The sequence below is a fragment of the Theropithecus gelada genome, chromosome 11, assembly GCF_003255815.1.
Source record: "Theropithecus gelada isolate Dixy chromosome 11, Tgel_1.0, whole genome shotgun sequence".
Lineage (NCBI taxonomy): Eukaryota > Metazoa > Chordata > Mammalia > Primates > Cercopithecidae > Theropithecus > Theropithecus gelada.
The window spans coordinates 28845675-28858620 of record NC_037679.1 but is presented as its reverse complement, the minus strand read 5'-3'; the positions used below and the strand labels follow the sequence as shown (position 1 = coordinate 28858620).

General features: G+C 35.8%; 1 protein-coding gene across 1 annotated transcript in view; it reads right to left on the bottom strand.

Moving 5' to 3' along the window:
• MYRFL (myelin regulatory factor like) overlaps positions 1–12946 on the bottom strand; it is a 129163-nt gene that overhangs the window by 81830 nt on the left and 34387 nt on the right. The window contains exon 4 of the mRNA XM_025402940.1: positions 10834–10924. Coding sequence (XP_025258725.1) covers positions 10834–10924 — 91 coding nt within the window. The remainder of the gene's footprint in view (positions 1–10833; positions 10925–12946) is intronic.

The window sequence follows — 12946 nt, the reverse complement described above, 5'->3', positions numbered from 1 at the left end:
TGCACGTGTGTGAGTGCACATATTTGCATGTGTACTGTGTACTGTGCAAGTGTGTGTGTGAGTGCATATGTGTGCACGTGTGTGCATGCTGTGCATGTGTGTGTGCATGTGCACTCCATAGTGCTCCAGTGGGGAGATTGTGACAGGCACTCAATAAATACTTGATCAAGGTCAGTTAGGGTTTGTAGCCACCATCTAGAAGTTGATACAGGAAAGAGTTTTGGAAGAAATGTTGTCAATGAGTATAGTTGCCCAAGAAAATCATTTCATGATAGGGCAGTCAAAAACAAGGCAAATAAGATGCCTGCCACTCCTCCCCTCCAGCTCTGTGCTGGCAGACTGCAATGATCTGACCCTTTCACACCCCTCCTCTGCTGCTTTAGATATAGAGATACTTTTTTGAGAACCTACCCTGAGCCAGGCACCATGCTAACCCTTTGCATGTGTGTCTCATTTAACCTCCACGACTCTCATATGAAAACGCACCATCATTGTCCTTAATCCTCAGGCAATAAAACCGAGGCTTGACCGGGCACGGTGGCTCACGCCTGTAATCCCAGCACTTTGGGAGGCCGAGGCAGGTGGATCACAAGGTCAGGAGTTTGAGATCAGCCTGGCCAGCATGGTGAAACCCCGTCTCTCCTAAAAAGAATACAAAAATTTAGCCGGACATGGTGACACACACCTGTAATCCCAGCTACTTGAGAGGCTGAGGCAGGAGAATTGCTGGAACCTGGCAGGTGGAGGTTGCAGTGAGCCGAGATCGCGCCACTGCACTCCAGACTGGGCGACAGAGCGAGACTCCGTCTCAAAAAAAAAAGAAAAAAGAAAAAAGAAAAAAGAAACCGAGGCTTGATGAGGTTAAATAATTCACTCATGATTATTCATCTGACAGTTAGTCAAGCTGGAGTCAGATGGTCTACCACCAGTGGTTATCCTCTAAATAACAGGGTATTTTAAATACAGTATGAGTCATTTCATCTTGCACAGATATCCTTAGAATCAAGGAGTATCAGATAACGTTTTAGCCCAGTCTTCTTCTTCAGGCTTTCTCTTATTCTATCAGTTTGAACTCAGAAGTCAAACCAGTCACCGAACTCAAACAGTTTTTAACAAGCTCTTCTCACAGAACTGCACGTACTCTCTCACTCCCTTTTGCAGTATCACAGTACAGCTTATCAGCCCCACGAGAGTGATGGTAGAACCAAGACATGCAGCTGGTAACGGACTCCTAATTCATTTGCCATCCAAACCCAATAAGCCAAGTCCTAAGTTAAACCCATAATATTAGATGCTTAAGCTCTAACATTAGAATGAAACAAAATGAAACCTGCAGTTGATTCCTTCACAGATCTAACACGTCTGTTTCCCCTCCTGTAACGTCCCCTATTCAAACACCAGTGTCCTCAGCTAGTTCCCTCCTACCCCTATACCAGATCTCAAAGCCTAAAGTTCATTATATCTACCCCTACTAAGCACACTGACTCAAACCAAACTGCATTAATTTAGTCTGTCTTGAAGATTTACTAGTCTCTTTTCTAGAGCCTTGCCTTCTCTACACACATATACATATAATGCTTGTTTTCCTTTTTCATTGCAATTTCAGGGTTTTATGCCTCCCCTAAGTCTCTCCAATCTCCCTCTCTCAAAGCAGCATTGCATACCTGGACATTTCCTAGTATGTCTCACCACCGTAGCTCAACTGTGTACCAAGTGGGTAACTGGCTGGCTAACCCAGGAAATCAGAGAGGACCTTAGCCTGCTCCTCCTAAGCAGACAGCTATCCCAGACTCTACCGTAAGGAAATAAAGAGTTAAGGGCAATTTACAGAAACCTTCACATGTTGACAGGACTGGCCTCAGCTCTGCATACATGCCTTATACATGCTCATACATGAATAATACGTCCCAAATGGGGCCCATGGCCAAATAAGTTTGAGGAACCCTTCATTCCATTGCTCTTCCCTAGTTGCACATTAGCACATCAAAGGCACTGAGAAGTCCTGCAGTAAAAACACTTATGTAATTTAGTTTAAGCCAGTGAGTCACAAGCTAATTTATTGACCATGGAACTTTTTTTCCTCACAGCATCTAATAGGACAAGTTTTTCATAGAGCATTTGTTCCTTTTTCACAAGGCCAATAATTCAATGTTTTAATATATTTAAGATCTGAAAATCTGCCTATGAGATTTAAACTAGCTCTCAGAAATCTGCAGCCCAATGGTCTCTTAGATTTTTGAGATAAAGGGTTGCCACTGATATCTTTAGAAGACACACATTGTAGGCAACATGGTAGAGGGGAAGTAACATGATTGGTAGCAAACCCAGGTCTGAATCCCACCTCTAGTATCCAGGCAAAAACAAAAACAAAAAACCCTACATACCAGTGCTGTTGTGATATGAAACTATGAAATGAAACTAACCTGCATGAAGACCTTCGGTATTTAGAAATACTTAAAACTTGGAGTATTTGAACAGGTTGTACAGTTCTAATGATCATTGAACTAGCCCAATGTCCCTGTGGTCATGGAATAGCCATGTTTCTGCTTGTTCTCACTCAGATTTTATTGCAGTTCCACTTAATTGCAAGCATCTGAGCATTTTTTTAATCAAGTAATGACAGGTTATCTGATCATAGGGCTCTCCTTTAATGAATGTGAACTCTGACAATCTTTATGAACTATGGCTCAGATCTACTCTGAGTCACACCATTTGGTAGATAATTTTAGACACATTTCATGTACTTCCCTGAGATTCACATTCTTTTAAAATATCAATTAATCTAAAAGCTTCATGTGGAAGAAAAGGCGTGTTTCTAGAGCCAGGCAGATTTTTATCTCAGCTTTGCCGCGTCTTGACCTATGGAGAGTTACTTAACCTCTCTGCACCTTATCCTCTTCATCTGTAAAACATAAATAATATACCTATTTGGAAGAGTTTAGAGAACGAGATGTATTACATCAAATATGTAATTAAATAAGTGAATATATGAAGGGCAAAGAATGCCCAACACTTAGTAAATACTCAACAATAGTAACTTCCTCTTCTACCTCACCTGCAAGCCCCATCACCCGCCTCAAAGGTAGAGAGTGAAGCCTCCTGGGCAAACCGGTCCTGAATCTCAATAGCAAGGGGGAAGCCTATAGGCAAATATTTCTGGTCTGGTAGGAAAGACCATTATTTTCATGGACACTAAAATATAAGGCAGATTTCGGACCTCCCAGGTAGCTCAGAACACAATACCCCAAAGTACGGTGCCTTGGCATGCTAAGTACTTTGAAATGAAGGAGACTGGAAGGACCTCAGAAGCAAGGTATCTCTGACCTTCCCCTGTCCTCCTGCCTCTCATGCCCTTTTCTCCCTCAAAGCAAATCACAGAAACCATAATTCTTCTTCCCTAAGATGGTTCATAGATACTAGAACTCCTCCCCGTAAAGTGAGCCATAAAACCCAGAAAAGTCACTGTCTCCCTTCCATCTCATTCCAAAGGGACTCTCATTCCAAAGAGACCCTACCCCACAGCTTGGAAGAAGCAATGCTACACAGAGAAGCCAAGAAAAATCTGAACAGACCCTGCTGGGTTTCCTCCCTCAGTCTGTTACCATTAGATCACACCCTTTTGTCCACTTACATTTCTACACAGCTGTTCATTCCTCATTGAACCCAAGCATAAAAATAAAAATAGTTTTCCCCGAGTCTCTGCATTTCATTTCTGAACACTCCTGCATCACATAAAACTTTAAGTAAATTTTTTATGCTTTTCTCTTGTTAGCCTGTCTTTTGTTATAGGAGCATTGGTTGTGACCATTATGGTGGACAAGGAATGGTATCATACATTTCCATCCCTATAAAAGACAGCTCTTCGATGAAGACCTTTGTTCACTTTTCCCTCTAAACAGCTAAAGGTCTTTCTATTAGTTATAAAAAGTAGTCTAGATGATTACACAGAACCCAGGTAGAATCAGTGGAACCTTCACTTAAGGAGAAGACACTTAGAGGAGAGAGACTATACAACTTTTGGCAGGTTGCTTCCAGGTCAGAGAAAAGGATATATCCATGGTCCACAATTCATACAAGTTACTGCGATGTAGTGAAAGGAATGTGAAGGCAGGCACAGGGGCAATTAGTATCTGAGTTCAGCCCATGCAGTGCCTAGAACAGAACAGCCAGCTCAGAGTGTGGGCTCAGACATTTGGCAACCTACTAGCTGTGTGTGTGTGTGTGTGTGTGTGTGTGTGTGTGTGTAACTTCCTTCAAAAATGTTGAATTCAACTTCTTCCCACAATTTGTTGCCAAGGAAGTTTCTGTTGGCAGAGAATAATAAGAGCCAGGTACCAGAAGTATACGCATACAGGTTTCTCCATTACTATTGAAGATTCAGGCCTGGTTTCACTCTCTGTCTTAGGAGGGCAGGGGCATTTGCAGGTATGCTGACGTGGGCTCAATAACAGAATGGAGATGACAGTGACAGTGGAGGGCCAGTGAACTTGGAGTCAAATCAATAGAACTTATCCAATTTAAGCAACAGAGAGAAAAAATATTGAAAAAAAATGAACTGAGCCTCAGTGACCTGTGCAAACTATCAAAGGGCTAACATTTGCATTTTTGGAGTTCTAAAAGGGAAAAAGAAAGACATTGGTAAAGAAAAATAAATGTTAAAAAAAAACAATGGCAGGTTGGGTGAGGTGGCTCATGCCTGCAATCCCAGCACTTTGGGAGGCCGAGGCAGGCGGATCACCAGGTCAGGAGATTGAAACCATCCTGGCTAACACGGTGAAACCCCAACTCTACTAAAAATACAAAAAATTAGCCAGGCATGGTGGCGGGTGCCTGTAGTCCCAGCTACTCAGGAAACTGAGGCAGGAGAATGGCGTGAACCTGGGAGGCGGAGCTTGCAGTGAGCTGAGAGCGTGCCACTGCACTCCAGCCTGGGTGACAGAGCGAGACTCTGCCTCAAAAAAAAAAAAAAAAAAAAAAAAGGCTACAAATTTCGCAGATGTGGTAAAAACTATACACTTACAGATTCAAATTTGATCAAATCCCAAACAGTATAATATAAAAAAAGGCTCATACCTAGAAACATATAATCAAACTGCTGAATATCAAAGATAAAGAAAATATCTTGCAGATGGAGAAGAATGATATATTACATACAAGGGAACAATGATTCAAATAGCTTTTTATTTTTCATCAGAAACCATGGAGGCTAGAAGGCAGTGGGTCAACATTTTTTAAATGCTGTGGAAGGAAAAAACCCTAATGACCAAGTATTTTATATTCAGCAAAAAAAGTCTTTTAAAAATGAAGTTGAAATTCAGTGGAGGAAAACTAAGAAAATCTATCACCAACAAATCTGCTCTAAATGAAATTCTAAAGGGATTTCCTAAGGTTGAAGAAGAATGATACCAGAAAGAATTGTGGAACTTTCCAAATGAAGGAGAACAACAGAAATGGTAAATGCTTGTGTCAATATAATAGCCTATTTTTTCTCTTCTTAAGTTCCTCAACATATATATGAACGTTGAAACCAAAGATTATAGCATTGTCTCATAGAGTTTTGAATATATATAGATGCAATACACATGATAGCTACAATATAAAAGAGAAAGGGGACTTTTATGGCTATAAGCATTCTACTTTTCATATGAAGTGGTAAAATATCTTTAAACTGACTGCAAGAGGTTAGGTATGTAGATTGTTTTCCCTCGAGTTACCTCTGAAAATAAATCCATGTAAAGAGTCTAAAAGGCAATTAATATATTAAGATAGAATACTAAAAATCTTCACACAATTTAAAAGAGGGCAGGAAAGGGGGAAAAGAAGTACACAAAGCAGAGGGGATGGACGTTTTTAAAAAGAAAAAGAGAGACTCAAATCCAAACATATCAATAATTAATTTAAATATAAATTGTCTAAGTTGAAACAGAAATTGTCCAATTAGATAGGGAAAAATACCCAATGATATGCTGAATAAAACAAAACTAATTTAAATTTTATGACATATATAGGTTAAAATTAAAGGATGGCAAAAATATATAGCACAAATACTAACCAAAAGAGAGCCGAAACTATTCACAATAGCAAAAACATGGAATCAACCTAAATGTCCATCAATGATAGAATGGATAAAGAAAGTGTGGTAAGATACACCATGGAATACTATACAGCCATAAAAGGAATGAGATCATGTCCTTTGCAGGGACACAGATGGAGTTGGAAGTCATTATCCACAGCCAACTAAGGCAGAAATGGAAAACCAAACACCACATGTTCTCACTTATAAGTGGGAGCTGAATTATAAGAAGACATGAACACAAGGGGGAACAACATACACTGGAGCCTGTTGGGGGGCCCAGGTGTGGGGGGCAGCTGGAGATCATCGGGAAGAATAGCTAATGGATGCTGGGCTGAATACCTAGGTGATGGGATGATCCTTGCAGCAAACCACCTAGGCCCACGTTTACCTATGTAACAAGCCTGCTCATCCTACGTATGTACCTCTGAACTTAAAATAAAAGTTGAATAAAAGAAAAAAAAAGAGAGCTGGAGTGGCTGGATTAATATCAGACCAAATAGATTTCAGAATAAGAAAAAGGAGATAAAAAGGAACATCACTCTGCTAAAAGATTACGTTTACCAGAAAGACAAAACAATACTAAATGTGTTCACATTTAATCACATAACTTTTCAATTCAATACAATTTTGCTTTCGCAAAATCCAATAGAACTGAAGGAGAAGTAGAAACATCCACAATCACACTTGAAGACGTCAACATTTCTGTCATTGTCATAGATAAAGTAAGTAGAAAGCAATCAGCAAGGATATAGAGGACCTGAACAAGAATGTCAACCAACTTGACCTAACTGATATTTATAGAATACTATCCAACAACAGCACAGTGAGTATTCTTTCAAGTGCATATGTAACATTCACCAAGATAGATCATATTCTGGATCATAAAGCAAACCTTAACAAAATTTGAAATCATACAAAGGATGTTCTCTGTTCATAATGGTATTAAACTAGAAACCAGTCACAGAAAAACATATGGAAAATTTCCAAACATTTGGAAATGTAGTTCCAGCAACCCATGAGTCAAAGAAAGTCAAATAAAATTTCTCAAAAGAAATTTTGAAAGTATTTTGAACTGGAAAAATATATATATATATAGTATATCAAAAACTGAGTGAGGCAGCTAAAGCCACATAGAGAGGGAAATGTATAGCATTGAATGCTTAAATCAGAAAACAAAGAATAACCTCAAATCACAAACTCCATTTCCACGCTAAAGACCTGGAAAAATAAGAGCAAACTAAACCCAAATTAAGCATAAGGAACAAAATAATAAAGATAAGAGTAGAAGTCAGTGAAATTGAAAACTAACACAATAGAGAAAATCAATGACATCAAAAGCTACTTATTTGAATGAATCAACAAAACTGATAAATGTCCAGATTGATTAAAGATAAAAGAAAAAAGACACAAACTACCAATATGAAGAACAAAAGAGGGAATATCACTACAGACTCTTCAGAGATTAAAAGGTTAATAAAAAATACTATGAATAACTCTATGGCCATAAATTTAACAACTCAGATAACATTGATCAATTCCTTGAGAAAAAAGTAAAACAAACTAACTCACTTAAGTAGAATGAGATACCATAAATAGCCCTGAATCTACTAAATAAATTAAATTTATATTTAAGACCCTCCAACAAAGCAAAGGAACAGATTATTTTGCTGATTAATTCCACCAAAATTTAAGCAAGAAATAAAGCCAATTCTATACTACCTCATCCAGAGAATTTAAGTGAGGGAAACATTTCCAATGGAATTTTAAAAGGGTATAGTTGCTGTGATACTAAACCCAGAAAAAATAATATATAAAAAAACAAAACTGCAGATCAATATTCTTATAAACATAGATGCAAAATGCTCAACAAAATTTTACCAAATTGAATCCAGCATTATATCAAAAGATAACATATCACAATTAAATGAGGTTTATTTCAGGAATACAGGGCAGTTCATTAGTCAAAAACTAAGTGAAGTAATCCATTATATTAACAGATGGGAAGAAAAAAACATATAATTAATAAATACACAAAAAATTGACAAAATTAAACATCCATTTATAATAAAAATTATCAGCAAACTAACAGTGGAAGAGAAGCTCCTTAAGCAAATAAAGGACATGGTTAAAAAAATGTATCACTAACATTACACTTAATGATAAAAACTAAATGCTTCCTCTCCAAGGTCAGGGACAAGGCAAATATGTCTAGTCTCACTACTTCTTTATTCAATACTATAGCTGGGTCTTACCTAGTTCAGTAAGGCAAGAAAGTGTCAAAAGATATACAGTTTGAAAAGAAAGACATACAACTGTCTCAATTTGCAGATAACATGACTGTCAACATAGAAAATCCCAAGAAATACATATTTTAAAAAGTTATTAGAACTAATACATGACTTAAGACTGTAAGCCCAATATATGAAAATCAATATTTCTATATACTAATGGTGAATAATTGGAACTAAAAATTGAAAAAAACATGATGTTCAAAGAAGAACATGAAATATTTAGGAAAATATGTGCAGTATTTTTATGTTGAAAACTATATAACACTGATGAAAGAAATCAAAGAAGCCCTCAATAAATAGAGAGATATACCATGTTCATAGATTGGAAGGCTCAATTTTATTAGAATGTCAAGTCTTCTTGGATAGATCACTAGGTTTGATAAAAATTTAATCAAAATCACAGACGAATTGTTTAAATATTGACAAGCTAATTCTAGTATTTATGTGGGAAGTCAAAGAAACTAGAATAGCCAAGACAATATTGAAACAGAAGAAAAATTCAGAGGACTTACACTATATGATTTTAAGGCTTATGATAAATTGCCTGTGTACAGTAATAAAGATCATATATAGTAATCAAGATAATGTTGTGTTGGCAAAATGATAGGCACATAGATCATGTAAAGGAATAAAGAGTCTAGAAATAGACCCACATAATTTTTGTCAATTGATTTTTTTACAACTGTGCAAAGGCAATTTAATGAAAGAAAGTTATTCAACAAATATTCTGGGATAATTGGACATCCATACACAAAGAAACTAATATCAATCTATATCTCAAGCCTTATACAAAAAAAAAAAAAAATTCAAAATGGATCACAGACCTAAATGCAAAACTCTAAAACTTTTAAAAGAAAATCTTTGGGAATTTGGATTAGGTAAAGTCTATATTTCTTAGCTATAAACCATAAGCCATATAAGAAAAATTCAATAAATTGGACATCATCAAAATTAAAACTTTTGTTCTGAGAAAAACACTGTTAAGATAATAAAAACATAAGTGACAAACTTGGAGAAAATATTCATGAATAACACACCTAACAAAGTTTTTATATCCAGAATATCTAAAAATTTTTCTAAACTTAAAGAAAACAACCCCAATTTTTAAAAATGGACAAAAGATGTGAATTAACGCTTCACCAAATAAAATGTATAAATGGTGAACTAGTACATGAAATGATGTTCAACATCATTAGTTATTAGAAAAATGCACATCAATACACGATATATCACTACAAACCAATTAGAATGCTACAATAAAAACAATTTTAAACTCATAATACCCAAGAACTGGCAATAAAGAGAAGCAATTGGATATCTCATGCATTGCTACACAAAGTGGTACCACCATTCTACAAAATGTGGATATTTCTACAGTTAAGCTTACACTTACAACATGATATAGCAGTTCTTATCCTAAGTACTTATCATAGAGAAATTTAAAGACTGAGCACACAAAAACACATACATAAATATTTATAGAAGCATGATTTATAATTGCCAAAACTGGAAATAATTCAAATGTCCTTGAACAGATAAATGGCTAAACAAACTGTTGTAACCACTTAAAGATATCTTTCTCTGTAATAAAAAAAGGAATAAAATATTGATCAAAGACATTATGCTAAATGAAAGAAGGCAGACTCAAAGTGTTATATACTGTATGATTTCCTTTATGTCACATTCTGAAATAAATCAAAACCATAGGAACAAAAAACAGACCAGTGGTTACCAGGGATCAGGGTAGATGGTGAGTCTGACCACAAATGAACAGCATAGGGAAATTTTTCAGTGTTGTGTGTTATGATAAAGTGGTTATATTACTATGAACCTGTCAAAACTCATAGAAATTTATACAAAAATTTGAACTTTAGTAGATGTAAATTAAAAATAAGAAAGGCTAGAGTGCCTATGTTAACACCAGAAAATAAGAGCAGAAATCAATGAAATAGAAAACAAAAAAATAAGAATTTAACTTTAACCAAAAGCTAGTACTTCGAGAGATTAAGAAAACTGATAAACGTCATGCCAGATTAACCAAGAAAAAAAAAGACACAAGTTGCTGGCATCAAGAACAACAAATGAATCATCACTATAGATCCTACAGACATTAAAAGTATGAGGGAATATGAAGAATTTTATGCTGATGAATTTGACAACTTAGTTGAAATGGACAAATTCATTGAAAGACACAAACTGCCTAAGCTGATTACTATCAATAGATAACCCGAATAGCTCCACATCTATTAAATATACTGAATTTGCAGGTGGAGGTGAGGAATGAGTGGAATTTCTCACAAAGAAAATTCTGCACTGGTGATATTTGTCAAAGATCCATAGACATAATAACATCAACTCTACCCAAGTTCTTTTGGAAAACAGAAGAGGAGGGAACACTTCTTAGCTCATTTAATCATTTCATAATATTTTAAACATCAACTAGAGAGCAGTGCTCCCATTACTTACAAGGCCCCCAAATCAAAGTCATTGCCCAAGAATTCCTCCAACAGACTTGTGTCCAGGGCTGGGTTCTCCAGAGTACCATTGGCTCCCTGAGCTGCAAAGGCAAATTGAAAATCTTGAGAACCATGAAGATTTCAGTATGGCCAATAGTTAAAAACATTGACAAATCTTTAAGGTCAGGGACTGTGTCTTTCTTACTGTATACACAAGGATCAATAGCATGGAAGAGGTCCAAAGTAAACATTTATTCAATGGGTGGATGGATGGAAGGATGGATGGCAGTTTTGTTGGTTGGCCAAATTATTTCCAGTTCAGTTCAACAAGAAGTTCAATATCTTGTTTCACATTTTTTTTAGACCTGCCAACAGGTAACAAAATAGTTCTGTCCTTTTCCTTGGTTTACAAAATGAAAATACATGTACTAGTTTCTTACTGACTTCTCAGTGCCTTACACCAGGAGGATAATAATGTCCTGTTATGACTGATGTTAATGTTGATTCCTTGGTTAAAGTACTGTCTGCCAGCTCTCCTCACTGTAAAAGCTTTCCTTTTGTAATTTGTGGGGAGACACTTTGAGATTCTACATACATACTGTTTCTCATCAAATTTTTACCCAATAGTTTTAGCGTCTTTTGATGACCATAAGTATTTTAATACAAAAAAATGAAAAACAAAGTGAAATATTTTCTGTTTTGGTTTAAGCCTCAGTATTCAGCAAAAATTTTTTTTTTCAACTTTGATTTTAGAAATAAAGGGTTCATGTGCAAGTTTATTCCATAGGTATATTGCATGATGCTGAGACTGAAAGTATGGATCCCATCATCCAGGTAGTAAGCATTTATAGTCTTCTTTTTCCAGTCCTGAATCTAATCCAGAATAGCATAATGCATTGGGTTATCATGTCATATCAAAGAGTACAGGCTAGTTGTTTATAAAATGTCCCTCAGTTTTAGTTTGCCTATTATCTTACGGTTAAATTCAAATTGTGTATGTTTGACAAGAATATTACTTAAGTAAGGTCCATTCAATGAAATATTATGCAGCCATTTAATAAATTTTACAATGTCTCAAGAGAAGAAAGTGGTTTGCAAAATCTTGTACCCAGTGAATAAAAAACATGTGAGTAAAAAAGGGATATTTACCAACAAGATGTACAAAAGTAACATAAATATTGTGTTGCAACAATAAACAGACCAATATTTTGAGCATAATGAAGTCCAGAAATAAACCCAAAGATATTTATGAGAATTTAGTTTGTGATAAATGTATCATTTTATGTCCATGAAAAAAAGCTACGTTCTATACTAGAATCTCACTTCTACACCAAAATGAATTCCTAAATGTACGGAAGATTTAGATAAACCATAATATTACTAGAAGAAAACAGGTACATATTTGTGTATATTTTGGAAGGAGAAGACGACTCCTAAACCATGATAGGAATACCAAAAAATATACAGAAAAAAAGGTCTATAAATTTGACTACATAAAAATTGAATTTTTCAGAATACATGAAAAGCAAGGTTGAAAGCAAATGCTGCTTCTAAGGTTTTGGACTAATAATTCCCAAATCAAAGCTTCTTAATGATTGCCTGTATCTTACTCACTAGAAAAGGTTCATGAGGGCAAAAATCATAGTTGTCTTATTCGTCACTGTAACCTCATAATACTAAAGCTTTTTTCTTTTCTTTTTTTAAAGAGAGAGGGAGAGAAGTCATTGGGAGAATGAGGTAAATATTTTCTAGAACTCGAGTCAGCTAATGAGGAAGTATATGTGTCTGGATAACAAATGGATAGAAAAGCCACAGAGATGGAATCCAAAATGTTAATGGTGATTATCTTCAGTGATAGTGCTTTGTTTTGTTTTCTTTATACATCTGTTTTATTCTTTAAATGTATTACTTTTGTAATCATCAAGTTATAGAAGAAATTCATCTCAGAGTAAGAATAAAATGATCTTTTTCTTTGAAAAAAACAATAGTTGCTGAATGAATGAATGAATATCTTCACTAGCAGGGACTGGATTGATGATCCTTAGTAAAGAGGTGACATAACTGGGGCATACACTCTCTGTTCTGTATGCCCTCCTTCCCCCATCCTTTCTGCAGTTTCTGAG